Source organism: Pieris rapae, chromosome 21, assembly GCF_905147795.1.
Source record: "Pieris rapae chromosome 21, ilPieRapa1.1, whole genome shotgun sequence".
In the NCBI taxonomy this organism is placed as follows: Eukaryota; Metazoa; Arthropoda; class Insecta; order Lepidoptera; family Pieridae; genus Pieris; species Pieris rapae.
In genome coordinates this window covers 3,296,906-3,322,449 of record NC_059529.1, presented here as the reverse complement: position 1 = coordinate 3,322,449, position 25,544 = coordinate 3,296,906, and the positions used below count along the sequence as shown (strand labels likewise).

Genomic DNA, 25,544 nt, shown 5'->3' with positions numbered 1-25,544 from the left:
CGGTTCGTTTGTAAAACACAATTATTCGGCGGCCGAATGTCAACCGTCGACGTCTTTTTTGGTATCAGCACGAATCGGTGCGGTCCCGCAAATTCACATATTTAAAGCTAAAAAAATTCACTATCATACTTTCCTGATTTCTTAACAGGCAGTTGTGTCGCAGCGTCGATATTGTACGGTCTGATTTTAAACATTTATTAAGATTTTTTAACGTTTCGTCGCGCACCGACGGACGCCTACCGTGGAAGTTTTTTCGTACGTGTCGACGTAATTCTTACAAATGGGTGAGTGTTTTTTCTTTTGTTTTATAATAAGATTTGCAAAAATGATTTCAATAAAGGACAACAGCTGTGGAATTCAGCGAAGTATTCGGTGGCAGATTTGAGATTAATCGCATTTATCATTCCTAAATATTCGCATGCAAATTCCATATTATTTTTATCAGATAGAGATTTTTAAGAATCGATAATTTAAATTATGAGCACAGTTTTATTCTAAATTTATATGCGTTGACCACTTTATCAATTGCCTTGTTTAATTCTTAACGAGATGGTAACGTAAGAGCATTATCTCCAAATAAGGATCCGACTCCAGTCTTTTCAACGGCGTTCCGACGGGAAACTCTGATAATACCTTCTACCGATCTGCGTGTATCTTCGTGTTCAAAATTAACAATGATAATTTGACAGGTCAGCTTGTAACTCTATACACAAAGACAGCAGATTACATTGAATAGACTGAGGAATTTAAGCCGCGGCTCACAGTTTGTTCTCACAGCGTCATGAGAATGCTTTTTACAATCTATATTCAAAAAAGAATAGAATCGATGTCTCTGTTGTCAACGAACAATTCTTTTAAAGAACTATGTTTATTTTAAATGGAAATAAAACTCTATTACAATGTGATAAGCTGCATTTTAGAATGTTGGTCTACGTTTTGGTTTAGCTTGCGTCAGAAGACAAAGCGCTCGCGTTGAATCGTTGCTGTAAATAAGTTTATCTTAGATTAATCTTAAATAAAAGTATATTCTAACTGTTAATACAATTCAAGTATTATATAAAATACTACTTATAAACACATGCTAATCAAATAGATCCTACGGAAACATTTAAACCATTTGCAAAAACATTCTAAATTTAAAATCTTAACGACACTTGTTCCATTAAGGCGAGACTAATAACTGAATAGAAATGATTGCTAATGTAAAAAATGTTCCAAAATTAAAAAATTAGTAACGGCCGTCAAGCCGTGTGGTCGAGGTTCTTCATACTGTCAACAAAAGGATGTAATCAATTGATATCTTTGTCCCGCTATTATGTCAATTGTCTCTAACATTGTCAGCAAACATTGGGTTGCTGTCCATTGTCCACTTTGACACTTCGCCGGCCATTTTGACAATATCGCCATAGGCTTCCCGTAGTTTCGCATAATGCGGCCCAATTTAGGAAACAATGCGTCCTGTAATATGTTTTGATGTTTTAACTTATTGTTTGTGAAATAGGAATCTAACAAGCGTGACCGTCTTGAATAGAATGCAAGATTTGTGAGGGTTTTTTCTATGTGTATTGACACATTTTACGCGTGTGCCGTTACAACTGTTAACGCTACACATTATAATTTGTTCTCGACAAAATGTTTTGTATAATCGATTATTAACAATATACGTTTATATTGAAACTAAAAAGCGAGTGTCTTGAGAGCGATATTTAATTCGTTCAATACAATACAACGGGTTCGTATATAATGTGATTACATAAGTATCAATCCATCAAGGTGCAAACAAAGGTTTGGGGGCGGCGCGTATCACGGTAGCCGCGGGCCTACATAAATAACCGGCTTACCGCAAACGAGCCGCGTATTTACTACATTATTATGTTTTATACATGCGCTCAATACACAGAGACTAATACGGCCAACCTACATAATGACGAGAACGCGCGGAAGGCGTAACCCGGTGGCAATCTCTCGTCTCGCTCGACGACGCCTCGGGCGCGCGCCTAAGCGAGACGAACGACCACAAATTTATTAAAACAAAAAAAAAACTCAACAGCTACTGCACTCCGCGTCGCGTCGCCTCAACAGAACTAGATACATTTTTCCACGTCGCCGTGTGAGAGCGAGACGGGCAAAGTCGCACACGCGCGAACGAGACGGCTACATTTCTGCGAGAGCCGCGCGCAAAGCGACCGGTCATGTGGGCGCTCCCAGTGTTGCGCACGCGCAGCTACCTCGTCGCGAGTTCCACGCTCACGCTGCGTCGTCCACCTCGCTCGGGCCGCGTGACCTTCGTTCCGTGAAGCTAGGAAGCGTCTCTGCTGTAAAACATTCATTAAGCCCCCTGCGACCCGCCCGATCTATCGCATCATCAAAGGAGTGAAAAAGATGGCAGGCGATCGCCAGCGCCGTGGCTAAAGGTATTCGTAGAATGCGTGATCTGTATCGTGGAGGGGGGAGGTGCGCGGGGCGCCGGTAGCGGTGGCAGCTCCCAGCGACTCCTGGGGTTATTCTTCCTCAGGCCACTGCTGCTCGAGCTACGTACCAGGCGAGCTAGTTTTTTCTGTCCCACACCGACACACACTCGTTAAGCCCGCGCCAACACGAGAAGTCGCCACTAATAAATTACTGTTTTTTACTGCACATCCACAGTCTGCGCTGCGCACTCGACTCATTTATACGCAGAACCATTAATCAGTTATAGACACCGCACTTCGCGACGCACAGTGAGTACTCAATCTCTTACTAAGTTTTTCAGCCAATCGATGCTCTCTTAATTATTACCTCGAGATGGGAGATAAGTACCACCTCCGCTCGCGATATCTGCGGTGATAAAATCTGACGAAACAATTAAGAGAGAGATCGATTAGAATTGCAAATGTTTTTATATAACTTTTGTTGTGGTATTGTTTATTACATGCTATTTTTCACATGTGTCTGCTATGTTGCGTGTTTTTATTAATTCGCTAAAAGTCTTAAATTGTTACGTGAATCTATGAAACCTATTTGTGTTAAAAAAAATTATTCAACATTTTATATAATCAATATCAAAGCTATCCTAGCGCCAAGAGGCGCTTCATACAAAAAATTATTCAAAATATTACTTTCATACATTTTTTTCGATTAGGCACCCGACTTGAACAATTCATTGTCGAATTGTGTCCATTTTATAACGATTTATGGTTTATTTAACAATAAAAGAATGGTTTTTCAAAAAGGTTGCCTTTTCAAAGACGTACGAGCAACTCTTAATATGTTACTTTTGTGGAATCTTTACGCATCATTAGGGTTGGTTATTGACACCTTTAATGCGAGTTCCCAAGGGATTTCCAACCACTGTCAACGTCGAATAAAAAATGATCTGATTCTAAATTCAAAGTCAACTAACAATTTCGCGCCAAAAGTAAATCTATAATTTAGTTACCATAGATTAAATGTAGGTCGGGAATTGTTGTGGTTTTAATACTAAAAATCTATTCCAAATTTAAAAAGTTAAACTACATCTACAAACAATATAAAATTATTTATAATCTTTTTTAATTATAGTTAAATGCTATTTCTACTAATCAATACTTACCTATAAGAAGTAGCTTGATACCGCGTTTTAACAAAGTTACAATAAAAATCATTACCTATAACATCAAGAACGAAGATAAAAAGTTACAAGACCATTAGTGCTCGCATATAGTTTGTTTGCTTGTCTATGGTGTCGTTTAATATAGTTTATCTATTGTTACTATTATAAGCAATCACATTAACTAAAGGACTTGAATCCTTGATAATATAATTTAAAAACATAAAATTGTATATGTTCCTTCCTGTGTCTTCGATATCAGCTTATTTCAACTTAACTGGAACTATGGAATCATAGTTCGTTTGTTTTTACTTTGTAATTTTATATTCTTCTATATGCTTAATCCCTACTTAAGTAAATAGATTATTATTTAATATATGTATAACGTAAGTTTTTTTTATAGTCACTTCTTTTATAAAAAGGTTGGCTTTTTGGCAATTTGTTTAAACTTCTTTCGTCATGGGTATTTTGTATTGTGACCAAGACTCAACATACTCACAAATGATTGTATTATTGAATTAATATTTCATTTACACAGGAATTTATATTTTTAACGCATTTTAATATGTTGTAAGTAGATAAATATTTTTAAAATTATTGATAGATAAAACCTAAATCAAAATTTAAATTTGGAACATTATTTGAAAACTGAGCGCGCGGCGGGGCGCAAACGTCACTTTCTTTAAAATCCGCCGAAGTCAGTGTCGCATACGCGGTATTAACACATCCCTGAATGTTTACGAGGCAAGGGTGGAATAATGTCTGAAGACAATGATTATTTATCGTCAGAATCGCTTTTGTCATAACGCCGCCGCTCGTGTATCCATTAATAATACGTTCGGTTTAAATATCGAACGACGAAATTGATTGTTCTTGAACGCCATGTTTGTGGACTGCGTTCAAAAATAGAATACGAAATGTTTCAACCAAATATGTAGGTACACATTGTTGGCTTCGCCACAGATAATATGTTTTATTTATGTTAAAATAATGGATAAAATGAACGATTAATGTTTAGTCACAGATACAGATTAGGAACATCGACTAAGTTAATATCTATTCCGAACTAGAAATCTTCGCATTTATATATAATATTAATGCTTAAATATATAAAAAAAACCTAGAAACTCAATGCTTAAGAATTATTTTAATATAAAGACATATGTAGTTTATTTTCACATAGCACATAGTTTGTGAGAATATGACAGGAAATTTTCGTTTGTTTAAGATAAAGACAAAAGTTTCGGCTAAGCTTATCTTACCACAATAGATAATGCCTTTTCTGGGATGTGTTAAATATTAACAAATATAGTTTGTACTAGCCAGGGGTTGTAAACTTTCAAATGGACAGAGTACACAAATCGTTTTTTTGGAATGGTGTTGACAGGTGATCAAACTTTATAATCCGGTTGTCAAAATGGAGTTTTCACGTATATTATCGAAAGAAAACATGCTAAAGTTTTGTAACAAACTATCAATTGTTAAAAGTTAATCAGTGTTTAAACACAGATTCATGTATATTTTAGATATTACGTAATAAGTAGGTATATTTGAAATATATATTATAGTATTTTAAATTTTAATATCGATAAATTTAGTCATTCTTAATCATAATTTTACAGCCATCATAAATAAAATATGAAGTATTTTTGACACAATTCCACTTTGTTCAAGAAATGAGCGTACTAATACTTAAAAGGCGGCCTACGCGAGACTTCTAGCATTTAGAATGTCCATAAGCAGTATTATTTGATATTAGGTGTGTCTTCTACTTTAAAAAATAATATATCACTTACTCTAGAATAGACAATTCCAAAGAATACAGAACGTCTTTTGTTTTTGTTTCAAACCATAATATTATCTAGACTTATTAATAACAATGTACTAGTTTAAAGAGTAGGTACACAATATCTACATAGTTTAATTATAATTGCCATTACAAAAATTGTTAACATTATTCACGCATTCGGCAATTCTCTGAACAGAAACTGCGTAACTACAATTAAGACAAAACAGTGCAAATTGCGTACAATTGTAATGGCGATAGCTTATCTGTGCCTTATCTAAAGCTTTGTTTGCGGACGGGCCTTTGAACATCCCGACATGCCTGATATGTTTATTTATTGATAACATTTATTTAAATCTATAACATACCTTTTGTTAACACGATAATTTTTTACGGAGATTTACGTGCCTGATAAGATATGAGCTTTTTCAATATATTCTTAAAAGGCCGACAACGCACTCGCGAAAAGTCATTGATTTTCCATGAGAGGTAAAACCCATTGCCTCAGTTAACAGTGATTTTGACGCCAAAAATGTATGGCCACAAAGCCTACTCATAAAAACGAACATTCTTAAAAAGACGGCAACGCTCTCGCGAGCTCTTTGTAAGTATCTTTTAGAGGTATCACTTATCATGTGAACCCATTTGCCTCAGCCAACAGTTATTTGGAACACAACAATTTATAGCAGCCTATTTTAAACCTCCTTGCTTTTGCCTTCTTATATAATAATAATAATAAAATCATTTATTTCAGACCAATCAACAAGTCTCAACAATTGTATCAACAATTATATGTAAAATGTATTTATTTATAGGTGCTAAATGTCATTTAAAAAATATATGTAACAAATGCCTTTTAAACTTTTAATAGTATAATGAAACCGCTGAATATTGTTATTATAGTTGTTATAGGTATAGGTATAATTGTTAAATTGGTATAGAAGTGGATAGGATCCCTGAAGTGGAATAAATATTTAGTAATACTTAGTATTAATCTGCAAATGTTTTAAAATATCGATTTTCATAACTGTAGGTGGATGTTGGCTAGTAAGAAGATTTGTAATACGTTGATCATCACTTTAACTTTTCATAATAACTAATACTTAATAATTTATTAAAGTTTTAGAATTATTAGTTGAAAAAAATCACCCGCAAAGCAGTTAACAGCTAATCTAGGTAGGTATGTTGGTCACACCTGGTTACAGAATTCGTTAAAATAAGTTACATTTAGACACTTAACACATTCATTCATGTCCATTCATTGATTGTCAAATGTTTGTTAAGGCCAGTTCACACTGGCGCTATTCTGACCAAAGACTATTTGACGGGAAGCGCCACAGGTGACGTATACCTGACCGGTTTTTGCTTGCCTATGGTTTTGTTTGCGTTCGAATTTCGAAATATAACAGGTCAACGATAGGAGAGAATGGATTTGTTTACTTTACGATTTGGCAGCTTTTCGGTTTGAATTTGGAACGTATGTTTAAAAAACGAATTAGAGCTTATACTGTTTGCTCTTGTTGAATACTCTTTTGCCAAAACAGTAATTTTTGCTATACCTATATTAAAATCTATAGGAATTTTTATCAGATTAGTTCGATATTTTTTTATGTTAGACTTTATGTTTGGTTGATTTTTACGATTCTATATATCCATAGACCTATAATACAGTTACCATAGATTTAAATTTATGTCGCAATTCAGGGTTTAATGGGAAAAATTCTATTCTACTCTTTAAAACTCACCGTATTGCTACAAAGAATAATACAAATATAGATTATTAAGTACCGAGGGTAATATCAGTCTATTCTTGTTTTTTCGTTGTTAAGATTTTGTAATATTAAATACTTACCTATAAGAATGTTTCGCGTAACTTCTATAGCGCGTTTTAACAAGTAGGTAAAGCATGAGTTATTTCTAAGTATGGTTTATAAAATATAGATTCAAATCTTTTACCCTAAGTAACGAAAAATGAGTCCGAAAGCTCCCACGAGAACTCACCTCCGGGCGGTAGAAAGTTCCTCCCACGCAGTTCATTTTTAAGTTAAATTCCTTTTTTAAATACTGTTCCAAATTCAACTGCCGTGTTACGCGCCCCGCCCTTTACTCTGATTGGAGAATTAAATACAGTAGCGATGCTGTATTAAGTATTTCTCTTCGTTGTCAATTAAATGTTAGTGAAATATCAATAGAGTATAATCATTAGATTCTAGATATAAATCCGAAGCACAAAATTGAGACCGCAGGCCAGTATCGTGAACTTCAATTAATAACTTCGTGCTCACGAAGTCTTTATGAGACGGATCTAATCACTACATTATCAATTAGAATTTAATTGCTCTTAAAAACTATACTTTGACTACATATATATTACCTATTAATGAATGTCAACTGTTAAGTTGATTCGAAATTTAATTTCCCATAATGACATTTCACCGGTGTATAAAAGTGATCTACTCTTTGATTGGCCGCCGCGTAAACCAGTAGCAGCTTATTTGTGTATGTGCGTGTGTACATATGTGGTGTTTTTATGTATGCTACTGTTTCGTGTCCTGAAGAGATTTCGAATGGGGAGGATTTGTATGGAAATCACTTTTTAAAAAAGGAACGTTCCGTTTACGAACAATGGTTTTATGTGTAGTATACTCATTGTATCGCGTTTTAAGTTGTGTTCCAAATTCAAACTTCATGTTTTGATGGATCGTTACCCTTTTGTGATATTCGATATTTAAAATTTTAAAAGTACCTACTAGAACACCACGGCTAATATGAGATTGCGGATTAAAGTTACGAATAAAATGATTAACAAACGTGAATAATTGTATTTAGTATGAGTTAAATAACTACAAAAATGACTTACAACAAAGCGAAATGAGTAGATAAAATTAATTGACCACAAGTAACTAGTGTTCATTATATATGTGAGTACCTAAATGTATTTTTATAAGTTAAGCAACCTCAGGTTTAAGCCCGAGGGCAGGGAGGGCCAAGCTTTGCCGGAGGCTATCGAGTCGAGAGTCCAATATATCAGACCTCAGATACGTTGATCAGACAACATAAAAAGGAATGGAGCCGTATTCATATTTTTTTTAATATTTTGGTGTTATATAGTTACAACATTATGCATTCATACGCAAGCAACTTCCCTAGCAACAGTCAGAGGAGGCTTATCACCTATTTGCCTATTAGATTGACATATCATAATGTAAAAGTTGCTCCACTGATTTATCTTATTTTTTAATTTACTTCTTTTGTTTGCAAGAAATGTTAGTACTATATAACTATTTTTTAGATGAATTAAATCAGTTTAACTAAATATTATATCTGTTTACTACAATAGTATAGAAGATATATAAAAGGACTCAGTAGATGTTCAAGAACAGTTTTATCCAAATAAAGATAACATATAAATACGTTTGTATTGATGCGTCGATACTGCAAATATATTTTATAATAATTTTGAGTGACTCCATTCACATCTCTGTCCGTCGCCTGCGCATACCGTTCCTGTGAGAACGCGGTACATAAACCGTTCGTTATTTTGCTCACTCGCTCATTTGTATATTATAATTTGGTCTTGGTTTAGTGCAGATTAAAATTAAGTTATAATATACTTATTTTATAAATTGCGAGCGCAAACCCAACCATGTTATTTGAAACTCTAATTAGGCGAGTAGTAAGACTGATACATTATTACTTCAAAACTTTATTTCAAAGTCGAAATACCTTTATTTATATAGGTAAACAAGTACACTTATAAACGTCACAATAGAACTTAATTTAATTCTAAGTTTACATTAACTTCGTCAGTCAAGAGCGTAAAACTCTCCGTCACTCTTTTAAATCGCTAAATTTTGAGTCATACAAATTGTATGAACTGGAGCAAATCAATCCCCAGGATTAGGATCAATTAAATATTCGTTAAATGTAAAAAGCTTTATTGATTAATTTACGTTTAACGAGAGCTTTGAATTTATTTAGTGATAACTCCCAAATTTTGCTTGAGAGTTTGTTGTAAAAACAAATACACTTTCCATATAAGGAGTGTTTTATATTATAGGCCTTATTAAGTTAAGTGATAAGCATTCACATTGCCAGAGGGATTGTAAGTGCCGTTGCCGGCCTTTTAATAATTGGTACGCCCTTTTCTTGATGAAAAGTTAATTAGGTTATGTACCAGTTCAGTGGGCAGCTGGTTCTAGAGATCTGTACTAGAGGTAGTTTCTTTGAGCATTTTTTACTTGGTAATGGTAACAAATAATCCATGCCCAAACTATAGATCATGTTTTAAAATATTTCTTACAAAACACGTTAAAATGTTCAAATATTTGTAACTAAATTAATAAATGCAGCTGTTCGTTCCAAAAAATACTAAATACAGCTGTTCATACCTAGATATATTTCGTTGAAGATTAAACATATCTTTAACCAGAGCCTATATAATTAATTTTACATTTTTCTCCTAAGGCGTGTTCATATTTCGATATTTGTCATTTTCCCCACATTTTGCCCACAATAATTATTTCTTTTTATGTTTGTACTGAAAGGAAAAGTAATAGTGTACACGACACACGTCCTATAATCACAACTATCCACAAAGAAAACATTTTTAAAGCTTTAAACAGAGAAGGTCTTATATCTTTACAAGTCCCAATCTACGACAATTTTGTTTTATTAGTCTCTCTATCTCTTTAGTAGATCTTTAACCGTCTGGGTCAGCAAGGAAACATCTGAATATGGATTTCGCTGATGGCCTACACTATACCTACTATGTATATTGTATTAACATAGTATGTAAGGATAACAGATGTACCTACTTATTTATTTAAATAAGTAAATACAGATTTAATTATTTTTAAATAATTAAACGTATGTTTACTGCGCAAGCCAAGATTTTATGGTATTTTTTTTTGGAATGACATCTCGATCCTTGATAGCTTGTCGGGCAATGGGATGAATTTACTCAAGTTTTCTTAGTTTTATAAGCGTGACCATTATAGTCACAGTTACGCCCCGTTATAGCCAGTCGCAGGCACTCTCTTTAACATATACATAGCATTGATTTAGCCTTAAATTATTAACGTAGGTAGGCAAAACAATCCCACTGATTACCGAAAACTCCATCGAAATTGCATATACTTACTCTGTTCAAAAAACTAGTGTTTATCGACATTTGCAATATAAATATTTTATGGTTCGTATATGTGTATATAATGGAATGTTTGTTTTGCGAATGACACGATATAATATATCTGTAAACATACATTACTTAGTTACTTTAAAAAAAAATTACGAAAATTTTTTGCTCCACGCAACGAATTTACTTAAAATCTGTGATCTAAGCGCCATATTAAAATTATTCAAATAAATGCATTAGATATGTAAATCTAATAAAAAAGTAATTATTTGAGGATGAGTCAGCCCATACTTGGCATTCTAAAATAACAATTGCATTCCATCCCTTTCACAACCGCGGACATTTGTATGTGCTAGAGCGAGACATTGGATCATTGTTCGTAAAAATGTCAAACAGAATGATAAACATAAAATCGTGTTGAAATAAAAGGGCACGCGCGGTATTTTAACCGACTTTAAAAGTTATTCAAGCTAGTAAGAATAATCTGTTAAACATTCGACGTTTGGGTTTCGTCGTCGTCTATTGCCGGTTTCCTCACGATGTTTTCCTTTACCGTTCGAGCGAATGTTACATGAGCACTTAGAAAGAAAGTCCATTGGTGCACAGCCCGGGAACGAACCTACGACCTCAGGGGTGAGAGTCGCACACTGATGCCTCTAAGTCAACACTGCTGAAAAATTGTTATGTGAATTAAAAAATATATTAAATATGTATATTAAAGGCAATTTTTGTTACACGGTACGGTATTTACGTCAAACGGACGGGGAAATGATGACGTCCAAAGTGAGCCTTCATCGCGTTCAGTACTGACCTTCGTATTTCACCTCACTCCTAGTCTAATCCTCATTGCCTTATCTGCCATTTACGTCGCCAGGTTTACTTGGGACGCTTTTCATCAAACGCCTCCTTGGCGGTGTGATTGGAATCTCTTAGTATAGTTTAGGAGGCTACTACTAACTTTTTACATTTGGTTGTATTGATTTAATTTCAAAAGTGTCTTAACAAAATATAGCTATGTCAATACTTATATTATTATTCTTATTAAATATTAGCTGCCCTGTTCCCTAGCATTCAATCAGCATACAGTCTGAGTAATCCAGTATATTGTTGATATGGTCTTCCGTCTAATGCTTTGTTTATATGTATTTACCCCCCTTTCATCTTTGTATTTTATTTCTCTTCATTATCGACTTGCTACCTCTACAGCAGTCTATTATCAGCTTGTGTCTCCGGTCAAGGGACGCCGAGACCAATAATTGTCTTTATTCGTGTCTTGATTGGTCCCTTTTAATATAAGTTATTTCACAATGTTACGAAGTTTACCAGTTCGTTATGATACAATAGAAGTATTTATTGGTCTTCGGTGTGATCAGTTCTTTGACTCGTCTGATGCCACGTTGTGTAAATGACATCAACAAAACGACAATTGATATGCTAATTACGGCAATCTACGGCAATATTCGTACGGCATTTTACGTACGAATATATAACCAGTGTTCGCTTGATTAGGTAGTTAAAGTTAAAAGTACAATAAATGATTAAATACGATGTAGTTAAAGCATTGTATTGAATATTTAAAGCACCAACAATGTTGCGTACAATGCAAAAATGTTGTATTCAAGTACTTTTATTAATTTGTGGAATTTTGCGTTATTTAACTATATGTTATATTGTTTGTTGGATTTATGGTTTGTGAAGGTTCTGTAATTTTAATTGGTTATAAAATTGTACGTTGTTTTGGAAATTAGGAAGCTGTGTGCAATAATTTTCGTAATATTCTGTGTTCTTCGCCAGTATTTAAAATACTTTCATGTGAGAAAGTTGTGTGTAGAATACAAGCTGTTGAAGTTGTAATGCACAGACAATTGACCAATAAATTATAAATCTATAGGTAGTTATTATGCTTATTTTGTAGGTATTAAAAAAATCTCAATTATTTACGGACTATCTGTGAGATGAGAAATCACTATTTGAGCGATGAGAAAAATGCATTAATTTAAATGCATATATATTAACCACACACCAGAAGAAATAAACATATTACAAATCATAAGCTTAGATGAGCGGGCTTATCGCTTACATGCCTCATCCCAGGCAACTCGTCCGAGTTACAATCATATACATACGGTTTACGTACGATAATTTGTTTCCTATTTCACATTCGCATTAGTTTGTATACAGTAAGTATCTAGGGTCTAGTATATATTTCCAAAGGTTACAAATTCTACCAAACGTTACAAATTCTCTCAAGCATATTCGGAACAAAGTTGATGTAATTCAATGCATGTAGGGAACACACCTTTCACTTGTTATTAATGATCGTCGGTTGACTAACAGCTTTAAGCAAACCGCAAATATTCACGCCATGCGAAAATAAACTATTAAAAAAAAAGATTACTATAGTTCTCCTGTCTACACATAATAATAATCTTTAGTTCGTTTCTATCGTTAACCGTATTTTTACGTGATGCTAAAGCCCAAATACTCCCTCATAATAATAATACTATTTTCATCAAAATAACACGAAAGAGGAGAAAAATAAATAAAGATAAAGGATATGTCTTACTTCTAAAAGAAGTTTCAAACATTCTCTGATTGTGTATTAATAATAAGACACATTCTGAATGTATAAATACTGTGCATGATTTTTTTATAAATCGTTTATAAACTCTTCTAATACAAAAGTTTCCGTATTATCGAGTGCTTCACAGGTTTACCGGGTTAATAATTGTTTCTGGGTCATAATACTATTATGAATAATGTATTTTTTTCATTTTCTTTTGTTTCCTCTCCATTGGAGGCAGGATGCGTATTCCGAAGACGCAATACGCGTCCACTTACATTACGATGCTATGACTTACCACGTAACCGTAACCTTTGTTCTTAGAACTAGAGGTCAATAGTTCAAGCCGATGAATCATTTATTTCTCCCAAACTGAGAACAAATGAATCATGCTGAATCCGCATTCATTAATTGCTATTTCATTCATTGAATTATACCGAAATATGCGCTAGGTAGTAGGTACTCTAAACCATATTCACACTGATATTATAATAAGGAATTATTTGATTATTTCTATTGAATAGGTTCTAAAACAGTCTTTAACGACATTTTTGGTGACAATATGGCCTTATGCTTTCTAAAATTCTTAAGCCCTGTACATAAGTTTTAATATTAAGAAAGTAATTGCTCAATTAGGGAACTTAATGATATTAAGTAATTCCTAGCAAATTGATAATGAATGAAACACAGTGAGTAAATTTTTAAAACAACGAAAAACTAAAGTACAAATTCCAACCAATATTAATAAAATTTCGAATGTCCCTTCAATTGCCCCTTGTGGGGCGTGGGTCCCACGTTGGGAAACACTGGTCTAAAGCATGAATGATGTAAAACATTCTTTTACCAGAACTTTACCTTATCCCTGATGAACATAGACTATAGAATTAATCAAAGTTAGGATCTAGGTCCTATATGAAATTACGATACTCCCAAGTTGTGAATAAGATCGATAAAAATCCCTATATCATTGCGGAAACTATAGACAATATAGTACAACCGACAATACACGAGTTTAACTTTCCTAATTCACATTTCTCACTGGAATTTTTGTTTAAGAAAGGCATACCGCAGCAATAAAATGTTGACAGTAAAATTAAATGCTCGAAAATAAAAAAACTCAAAGAAATGTATGTACTCTTGTAAAATAAAATAAAATTGTATAAATGTACTCTTAACATAGCGGAGACAATTTTAGGCAAGTAATAGATTGCAGATTCTCGGTTGTTACATCAAAGAAAATTGTAGATAAATATCAAGACATCTTTTACCATAAAAGATGATATAGCTACTAAAACGTGAGCATCGTGACTACAAGATAATTATCTGTGTAGTGGAGACATCTGCCGTAAATGGTAGCAAACTATGTCCAAATAACATTTATGATGATTGCTGATTTTTTTTCACACGCGCACGCGGTTTTGTGTGTACTTACAATATAAAACAATTTTAGATATTAAATTATGTAAACAACATGAAATATATGGGTATTATATTAGTTAATATTTAAATTAAAACGGGGTAACCAACTATAATAATGTAAAATACTAGCGGACCCGTTGTATTGTAAACATCTTAAATAGAAAATAATATCTATATATAAATTCTCGAACCTACTTGAACATACAATTTTTTTATCAAAATGAATTCAGGAGGAAATTACTGACAAACACACAATGTTAGGAAGGTTTGTAATATATTAACATATCTTAATATATATATTTCTTGTGTGCGTGTGTATGTGACTGAACTCCTCCTAAACGACTGGACCGATTTAGACGAAATTTTTTGAGTGTGTTCAAGGGGATCTGGGAATGGTTTAGATTCACAATTTTGTCCGCTGGACAATGTTTTTTTAATTAATTTTCAATTTATTAGTTGTTGTTGATTTTGGAATGTTTTACATTGGATCCGACAGACGGCGCTACCATCGCAGTGTCAAATTTTAAATAATATTCGAATTTTAATTTTAGTCTGTCCCGAAATTTAAAAAAAGTTTTGTTATCATTGTGTTATATCGTGTGTGACCATGTGCTGGATCGTTAGATATTGTCATAACATTTGAATAATAATTTTCATCAAAATGGCTTATTAAAAATTGAAATTTTGAAATTAAAGACGTGTAGACAGGACAACGTCTGTCGGATCCGCTAGTATTTATATAAAGCTTCATTAAACCTATCTATTTTATCGAAATCGTGATATTAAGTATGTACAATTCTTTTTTTTTTTTACAATGTATAAAATATTTATTTATGCAATCGATTATTAGTTCTTATATAAAATTAAATGTACTCAACAATTTAATTGTAAAATAATATTAAAAATATAGAATCCCTATTGATTAGAACCAAGTATGAGGAACAAACGGAAATATAGGTGTGGTAAAATTAGAATGTTCCTAAGCTCATTATAAGTCGATTTATTAAACATGTAGATAACTAATTACAAGGCGGCGGCGGCGAGGCGTGAAACATTCGTTTTATCACTTTACACGCGGACTTTCGAAATCACATTACAGCTGGTTACTACTCTGTGAAAACCATTTTATTCAATAGTTTAAAGGGCTCTTCAAACAACTTTGCAACAAGGTAACATCAAAACTAAAGAACCGAACCTATAATGAACAGATTTATCGAATTCGCAATTTAAAAAAAATATTAAGCCTAATCTGTGGTAAAATTACCGTTCTGACATTTGACCTAGAAATTATGAGGACACAAATTGATAAAGCTACTAGAAAGTGCAATGTACTCTGACGGAAGACTTTTGTAAGCGCCGGTGCCAAAATAAGTTAGTGCGTATCGTGCGTGCACGCACGCCGCGAGCGAAACGCGGCTTTCCCACCGTGACGGTAGTGCGATCGTGTCTTACTTATGTCCCTGTAATTTCAGTAATCACAGTTCCATTTTTAAACTTTGCTTAAAATTACTATAGAATTTGACAGTTCCCTCCTGTTAATAATAACCGTACTAATTGCTCCTCAACTTAACCCTATTCTAAAATGTCAAATGATATATCAACGTTATATATGTATTTAATGACTGTAAATAGTGTCTTTAAATTAGGCTCATGATGCGAATAGAGCGGTACTATAAGTGGATGATGTAGGCGAGTGCGATATCGCTATTGAAGTATTGCAAGTCCGAGTAATTTCCCTGTGAGACGGCAGCCAGCTACCTGTTCATTGAGTCGTGGCACGTGGTGGGGGCTACGCGTCTTCCGCGTAATGTTATCAGTAGTTTCCGCACCCCTGTGCCAGCGCAGTTGGCAAACGCACCCGCCTAACGTCGCACGTCTGGTAGCGTGACACATCTAGCTCGTACCTACATCCGTGTTTATGTTAGTGAAAGTGTAGAAAAGTTTAATATATCGCTATTAGGTGCGTATTAAGTTTGGGGTTTTTAATTTTAATTTTATAAAGACGAGTGCGCGTGCGCGTGCAGTTAATAAGAAAATAGGGCATTCATTAGTTAAAACAAATAGGTATTAATGTTATCTTCGCGTCTGTTATATGAGAATGTACCCTATGAACTAAGCATACGGCTTAGAATTGTATAAACAGCGACTGATAAGTTATCATTGTCAACAGGCGCCCAAGCCCCGCCCGTTGCAAGCACCATAGTCCAGACAAAATGTTCGCCGTGATGCAAATCGACGAAGACACAAGGGACTTCAGGCGTAAACTGCGCCCAAAATGCGAGTTCGTCTGCAAGTATTGCCAACGTCGGTTCACCAAGTCCTATAACCTGATGATTCATGAGAGGACCCATAAAAGCCCGGAGCTGTCTTTCAGTTGCGAGGTTTGCGGGAAGAGTTTCAAAAGGCAGGACAATTTGCGTCAGCACAGGTATGTTATTTTGTATTTGTTTAATTAATAGTTAATGTACAAAAATATTCCGCAACCTAGATTTTATCTAATTCACAAATGTCTTTGACATTTTGTATATAAATGTTTTTATTAGTGAAAAAATATATTTGTAGTTTAAGTTGTAATTAATGAATAAAACTTATATTTTAATATATTAATGACAATTTAAAAGTGAAGTATTTTAAATATGATTGCAATATGTTTTCTAATTTATCATTACACTACTAGAATATTAAGAATACTTACTGTTTTGTATTGGCCCATAGAGACTATAGATCATGTGTATTATGATTTCGTTTCGATTAGGTATGTGGTTATACCGAAACATTTATTATTTCAGTATAACCACATACCTAATGCTAGCTTACTTTCGCTTTTTGCTTGAAAAGCATCAAAAGACACAATAAATGGGGCTATGGAAGTGTATAGTATTGTTTTAATTAATTACTCTAGTTGTCAACATCAGCTATTACGAGATTAATGTTTCATAATGTTTTAAAAGTAATTATTTGATTAGTTTTTGTTTACGGTATGAAAAAAAATATAATAAAAGCAATATTTTGTATTTGACCTCTTGTGTAGACATTTAACACAGTAATTATACCTGCCTAAGAATTTATTGCTTCAGTATTTTTAGATTATTAGTTGAAAAGTTTAATTAAATTTAACTTTAGTTACAAGGTACTAGACATCGGTATGTAAATACTTAGAAGGCTTCCTTCCGTCTTTAAAATCGAATATGTTTTTTACACACTTTCAGCCTTTGAGTGGTAAAATATTAATTTAGTTTTTATAAATAATTAATACTAATGACGTAATCTTCACGACCTACATACCAGTGGTTACTGATACAGGAGACAAGGCCGTGGCTAGACACCTCACAACTTATTAGGGCTTAGGTTGTCACCTGACCAATCACTTGTGTCGTACAGACTCGCTACTACAGTTACAAAAACCGCAAATATTAGGTAGTACCTTGGCTGTTTTTTGCCGCTAAAACTTCGCTTGACCTCTAGCTTCATGCGTTCATTGTGAAATACCATACTAAAAAGCTTAACTTTTAAGCCCATTATAACTTTGTAACCAGCAGGGCTACTTTACTGTAAGAAATTCACATAATTATTTTAATAACCTGTTGGCCTATTGGCTTTAGACTGCGACTCTCCCTGAGGTCGTAGGTTTGATCCCCAGCTGTGTACCAAAAGTCTTTCTTTCTATTTGTGCATTTAACCTTCGCGTGAAGGGTGAAGGAAAATATCGTTAGGAAACAGGTAGGTTTTAGGTCTAAAAAAGTTGACGACGTGTGTCAGACACCGGAGGCCTACCTACATGCCTCTTAGATTGACGAATGTTCATAGATCAGATACAGAAATCTTAGGCCCAGACCTAAAAAGGCTGAAGTGTCAGTGCAAGTGATCTTATATTTCGTTTCATCAGTAGCACTGATATAGTGAAATATAGTGTACGTAAACTATAAAATCATCTTAATTAAAGTAATATTTACTATTCACTTGTATGTATGTTCGTAACCGACTGAAGCCATATGAGCAATCACGATTATTGGCGTTATATTCAACTGAACTAAAAAGTTTCTACTTTCAAGTTACGACTGTCTGTCAAATTTAAAAATAGAATTGCAGAATTTGACATTTGATAGTGAGTTACCGTAATTTACAACGACTCCCTTTATATGATATGAAGTCATTTAAATCATTTGCGATATCTAAAAGGTGCAATAAAAGGTTGTACAGCTGTTATCAACGTTATAAATGTAATCGTTCGAATTTATAGTCTACATACAATGTCGATTACTGAGTTTAAATCAAGGTACTTGTTATCTCCAATGTTCGGAAATTTGCAAATTATGATTAGCACTTAATGACTACATGTCTCTTAATAAGTCCGTGGGAACAGATCGAGGCAATAAATATATCACTTTTAATTAGGTTTTTAAGGTGAATTCAAAAAAATATTAGTAAGGTGATTTTCCTATGTGCAATTGGCAATAATTATAATTTTTTAACATAGTTTTCCTCATTCTGGACTTTCTCCTATTGAGGTCAGTGAACCTGTGACTTTAATTATATGGTACTGGGATGACATTCTTTCATTTCGAAAATTACCATACAATGTGCTAGTAGCAGCGAGTTGACAGGGTTATGACACTGCGCAAATTATTCTCAACTTTAGCTTGGTGACAGCTGACACATTTTGACATATGCTTTTTTATACGTTTAACATTTATTATCTTTTTAATTACCCACAATACAGTCTGTCAGTTACGCGAAAAAGTATTCTTAAATTTAATTTAAATTTGGAACGTAATGGGTGAAACTTCAGCTCATAATGTTAATAGTCTCCTTCCTAATCTTTCTCCCATCTCATGCTCACATGTGCCGTGTGAAAAGCGAGCAGTGTATCCGGGCTACCGAGATTGTCGATAGATCCCTCACGCCAAGTCGTGAGCTCGTGACGAGCCCGTGTCTTAACGGTTCTTAATAGCCCCTAATGCTTCCGAAACTGTGCGAACGCGGTAGCCCCATATGAGCATAATTTGCTACGTAGCAGCTCGATTACAGCTAGTTTCAGCACGATGTGTACCGTAAACCTAACAACTTTTGATTTGAAATTGGTCGGCACCATTGGCCACGTAGTGCTGTTTAAAAGTATTTCGTTAATTGTAGTTAACCGTTCATCTTTTGTTTATTTATAATTAGCACATCCTTGTGCAAGACTATCGACACTTGTCTAGAGGTCTAAAAGATTTTAACAGATCCTTGTTCTTGGAAATTGTATTGTCAATGTCTGTTTCATAAATTCCCCTGTCATTTAGCGTACTTTCCAGTTTAACCTGCTACCTCGATATATTAGGACGTACTTAGTTTCATACATCGTGTGAATTTCCGTCCGTGATCGCCGAAGGCTATCAGTACCGCTACTGATTATTTTGCTAAATAAGTGTGCATGAACTCCCCATACTGATCATTTACGCGGAAATAGTTAAACGTTTGGAGATGTTTATGAGCAATTATTATCCAATTTTCATAAACTCTCGGTTCTAGGGTCAGAACTATTAAGATTGCTTTTATTTGCTATGAGGTTAAGCAATTTTACTGTGGGTTCTATGATTATAGAATGACTATTAATAGTCCTCTCGTTGAATCAAAATTCTTTATTAAAGTTTGACTGAGATTAACAACGATACGTAAACATGGAACTATTTTCCACATACCGCCACCACCTATTCCACAGATAATTTTAAGTCATTGTTTGCATACGCAATATATTTGTACGTGTTAGAATAACAGTCGGTGACATTTATAGTTAATTAAACGAACATCTTAGTCACGTATCGAAACCAGATATCGTAATTAAGTTAGCCTTTGACGTATCGATAACAAAGGGCTTTAGCTTAATTACAACTGCGATGGTCTACAAAGTTAGCGCACTAGGTCATCGGCGCGATGCCTATCTTACGTCGACCGCGGGTGTGGCGCTTGCAGCTCAGATTTGCCTATGTCAAATTCATTTTTACCTGTAATCATATTGGGTGTAGGCAAGAACAATATTAAATTAATGTTATTTAACACTACATAGTTTACTACAGTTAATTAATTAAAATAAAACTTTGAAGATAAATAGTCATGTCAAGAATTTGTATTTTTATTTTTTTAATATTCGTTTGTAATACAAAAATAATTCTGTTTTGTACTAGGCACTTCAGATATTGAAGTAAGCACTACCTTTTTTCAATACTCTATTATACAAGTAACTTTATACACATACTCGCTGAATTCTTAAATTATCTTATTAATTTATTATAATGTATGTTTTCGTATTTGGAATATTGTAAATACGATAGATAAATGCTGTGGGTATGTTTGTGAGTGTAATTGGCTATAATTGAAGTAGATCGGAGACAATGGGTGTTGGTACACAATCGTTTGCGACCGAGGTGGCAATGCGGTTAATTAGTTGACTCTAAGGAAATGAAGCTTATACAGTATGATACACTTTGGAACAATTTGATTTTGTGACCGCGAAGGCTGTATATCAGAACTGACGAAATTTAATAAATAGTCACACTTTACAGATGTAAAGGCACAATTTAACATTACGATCTCGCCTAACATATTGATAACTAATTTGAAACTACCCTAATTTTCCAAAAAGAATAATTTACATAAGAAAGTGTTCATTAACACCACTTAGGGATAGAGATACTCTGTTCTTGTGTACTATTTTGCTATCGTTCTAAAGGCTGTGTGAGAGATACTTTAATAAAAATATAATATTAATTCAGTTTAGATATAACAAAAATAAGAAATAGAGGAAAAGACGGATTTATTATCGCAACTAATACTAAAACAACCTCCGTTCTACATTTGTATCCAAAACTAAATCTCTATAGCCAGCTACGCTGAAAAATCAAGATTAAACGCCGGAGATTTCTAAGCCTTGGGAGCCTTAAAACCTTTTAGATAAATCAGGCTGTATATAAACCATTTCGTTCCCACAGTCCTACACAGGGTGTTCACGAAGTAACCCGTTGTATCGGGAAGTATAAGAGCTGTCACCTGCGCCCTTTAGCCGTAGTGTCGATTCGGATTCGATTTCTGCACGAATTACGTAAAACAATCGTTAAGTCTACGCTTAAAGAGAAATAGTTTTGCTACTTTGAACAAATTGTTACAGTTTTGTAGTAAACATTGTTATGTTAATATGCATATTTATATCGTTTTGTCATTTTATCAATTCCATCAAATCTAGGACTAGTCATTACGTAACATAGATTGTCATTTTTTTGTAGCGGAATTCATGTTTTTGTATAAATTTTATATACGTGTAAACTACCATAATTACTGACAATAGTTGACTATGATAATAACAGTATATTAATTGATAGTACCAATACTTAAAGTATACTGTGTGTAAATTTTACTTAAGTACTATTTTGTCCTGTCAGTGTCATAAGTACAAATTGAAACGGTACAATGAGACTGATTTTAAGGTTTTTATTTAACAGTAAATATAAAAACCAAGGTCTATTCTGACGTAAAGTTGCCACCGACTACTTAAAAATATTAGCGCTGCGGGTGACAGTGGAATTTAAATAAAACGTAATTAATATGAAGTCATTAACATTTCAACACGACATCTGTTTATCACTGGATTATTTTTCCCGGTTCACGGACTTTAATCTCTTCATCGCGATTACACTTAATTACCGCTTGACAAGTTAAAAATGTCATTCCATTGCGTAACGCTAGCGAGATGTGTGTTTTTGTAATGAATAAACTCAAAAAGTGATGGAACGAATTCGAAGATTCTTTTACCACTTAGTTACGATATGACGAAGTAAAAAAAAATGTGAAGCCGGATTATTTCTGTATGTAAATGCTATACATTTTTGCATTTATATACGGCTATATAATGTTATAGTTTTTTTCGTTCTAGTTTTGGAATTTGTCTACCATATTCTGGTAAAAATATTCTTTATTAATTTCTACAGTAATAGGTTTTTTCTTTCTTTATATTTATACAACGGTTTCTTTTATAAACAAAGAATTAATAATTACAACAAAATGTTTTGACAAATTCTTAAGAATTTTGCTAAAAAGCTTGTTAGGACTTTCATATGTTTTACGGTAATCCTCTTGTTGTTCCTTAGCAGCTTATGGTCATCGAAATAGGTTTAAAAGACAATCCCTTTTTTGTTTTGGGGATGTGACTAAAATCTCATTTCGGGATTTAACGGTTTGCTTACATTAAGTATTTAGTGTATAGATTTTTTATTTTTAATCTGTGGTGACGTATGGTGACATTTATAACTGTACATCTAAAATTCACTGTTGCACATTTAAGTACTCATAAGTTTTATAATAAGTATTTAGTCATTCCATTTCTGAATTGTAAATGAGTAATTTTGGTTGAATTTGACAATGTTCGATTAAATTAATCAGAATTCAAAAATGGAATATTGACTTACTATAACTTATAGCGAATTTTAAAACATCTGTTGTTTTTTTTTAAATAAAATAAAATTTAAAAAGGTCTTATGGGAGATATAAGGTTATTCCAATTTTGAATGTCAACTTCCTAACTTTGATTTAATTAGAAGGTTCTATTCACTTCAAATTCAAAAATGGAATATTGACTAAATGTAACCAAGAGCTATTGTTTATAACATCTGTTGTAATTTCAAATGTTAATAACATATTTTTCCCAATTGTTCTAGATGTAGTCAATGCTTGTGGCGGTGAAGGTGATGGAGTTAGCACGATCCAACTACGGCGGTCTCTTACACAATAGAGTAAGGTTCACTTACACGTATATAACTCTAACTCAATATTTTACTCATAAATCATTTAAAAAAAATATAATAATATACTAAATTGACCTCTAAGACCGCAGTCCAACCAAGATCGTGCTAATAAATGTATTGGTTCGATTGGTCGTTAACGAATATCGGAAATAACTATTTTTTTCTTGTTACAGAGAAATCCATACATCATCCAACAAGGAGACCGTGTACTTGCGATGGTGATACCTACACCAGTTAAACGCTTTATATCGGATTTCAGTGTTTCAGTATTGTATCACCACATTTAAGGCGGAAGCTTTTGTTATAGAAACTTTGTGTTCCAAACAGAAACTGCCGTCAAACAATGTCTCGTTTTCAGCCCTTTAACAAAAGCCTGTACAAGAGTTTGACTTTTGCTTAGAGGGTACTAAGCGGGGGCCATGTATATAGATTAAAATTATTCATTTTATTTAAATTGTGTTAATCGCAATGTTATCAGTTAACATTTACATTATAAAGCTTTGTTATATAATTTAGACAAAGTTGTACACTATATTTTGCTTGAAGAACACAATAAAATATATAAACACAATATATTAGAAGTACGTTATGACAATGTTCATATCTGTTGCAATTTACATGCAACCTTGTCTAAATAAATTCACATTGAAAAAGTATTCTGGTGATTTGTAAATAGTATTTATTAGTTGTAATAGCATTTAAACTTAACTGCTTAGCTATTTTTTATGTAAATTAATATTTATGTTTTATTTTAGCTTCTTATACGTAGAACGTACGGGATAATTGGTCTAGGATTTTTCTAAGGCGAGACGAGCTTGTAAGCTTTATATAACGCACGTTCCTAAAACCATGCTTAATACCTGTCAAAACTACTACACTTCGCTGAAGTAGCAAAGTAGTAGGTAGTTTTTTAACTGTCTTAACACAGAGTATATAAATCATTGTTTATATATAGAATGTCATGAGACTTTATATTCTAAAGCTTAAGCAAATATTCTATGTGCCAATATTTGACAGATGTCATTTAGCCATATTAAACGAATTAGTTTTGTAGTGTATAAAATTAATAATTCAGAATGTTACTATTTACATATATGTATTCCATCGTGTAGATGTATAACAATAAATGATTAAAGTTTTTTTATTTTTTTATTTATTATCCTTTAAGACTATTCCCATTTGAGGCCCAAAAATAGCTACAACCTTGAAAGGTAGACCTGAGGGCCTGGCCTCAGATTTATGCGTCTGTTTCGTGAGCATTAAATATTCCTAATAGCAAGTAGGTGATCCTTATGTGACTGACACACGACTTTTTGAGCCTAAAACATGCCGGTTTCGCCACGATAGTTTCCTTCGCCGTACGAGCGAGTGACATATATGCAAAGTCCATTGGTGCACTGCCGTAGATCGAACCTACGACCTCAGGGATGAGAGTCTCACACTGAAGTCACTCACCCAACACTGTTAGTAATATAAATACAACTAAATATTTTTACTGATACAAAATAATATCATGATGATTCGAACGAAAAACCTTCGCGTTTTAAAGTCGGTTAAAAGGACTGATGTTGATAAATAACCAAAAAATATTTATAACCGATATTAAAACCAAGCATAAATATGAATAATAGAATAAAACATCGAAAAAAAATCAGCTTATATGCAGTAATATTTTAAATGTTATTTGCGACAGTGCCAATAAAAATTGAATTCAAATTTGGAACCGAAATATTTCCGCCATTTTACCGCCAATAAAATGAATTCGAATTTCGAATAAATGAATTCCACGCAAATGTATCGCGTTATTTTTACCAAACTGGTTCCTCGCGTAACACAGTGGCAGTCTCGACCGGCGTTAGTCATCGCGTGTCCAACCACGTAATCTAGATTCACTCATATCGAACTGCTTATTAAGATAAATGCTATTTAATATATCATACAGATGCGATAGTAACATTGTTTGTCACATTTTAAGATCGGGGAAGTAAAATAAAATGTTTTAGTTAGATATAGCTTAAGAAAAGGCTTTATATTTCTTTCTTTCATTAACAAAAAATTGGTTCATGTACTTTGTAAACTCAGAGACATCCGTTACTTTAACGTTAAATGTTTCATTTGAATTATAGAACCGGATTCAAATTTTCATATCGTAAGGTAGTATTATTTTGTTAACGCCCAAACCCAATCACCTATCTCAATCCATTTTTGACGTACCTACTAAAATAGACATCTTAATACAAATATTGATAAAAGAATGCCAATAACCAATCGACGGATTGTAATAGCCATCTCTCGAT

General features: G+C 33.4%; 1 protein-coding gene across 4 annotated transcripts; it reads left to right on the top strand.

Moving 5' to 3' along the window:
* Positions 1–23,235, top strand: LOC110995039 (protein drumstick). Of its 4 annotated transcripts, none has more exons than XM_022262002.2 (3): positions 1–284; positions 16,644–16,901; positions 23,161–23,235. In XM_022262002.2, the coding sequence occupies exons 2-3, from the start codon at positions 16,687–16,689 to the stop codon at positions 23,183–23,185; spliced, it is 240 nt and encodes a 79-aa protein (XP_022117694.1). In that variant the 5' UTR covers positions 1–284; positions 16,644–16,686; the 3' UTR covers positions 23,186–23,235. The 4 variants fall into 4 exon arrangements, with proteins under 4 accessions (XP_022117694.1, XP_022117697.1, XP_022117695.1 ...); XM_022262005.2 differs by lacking the exon at positions 1–284 and adding an exon at positions 2,249–2,414; XM_022262003.2 differs by lacking the exon at positions 1–284 and adding an exon at positions 2,495–2,720.
* Positions 23,236–25,544: the final 2,309 nt, after the last annotated feature.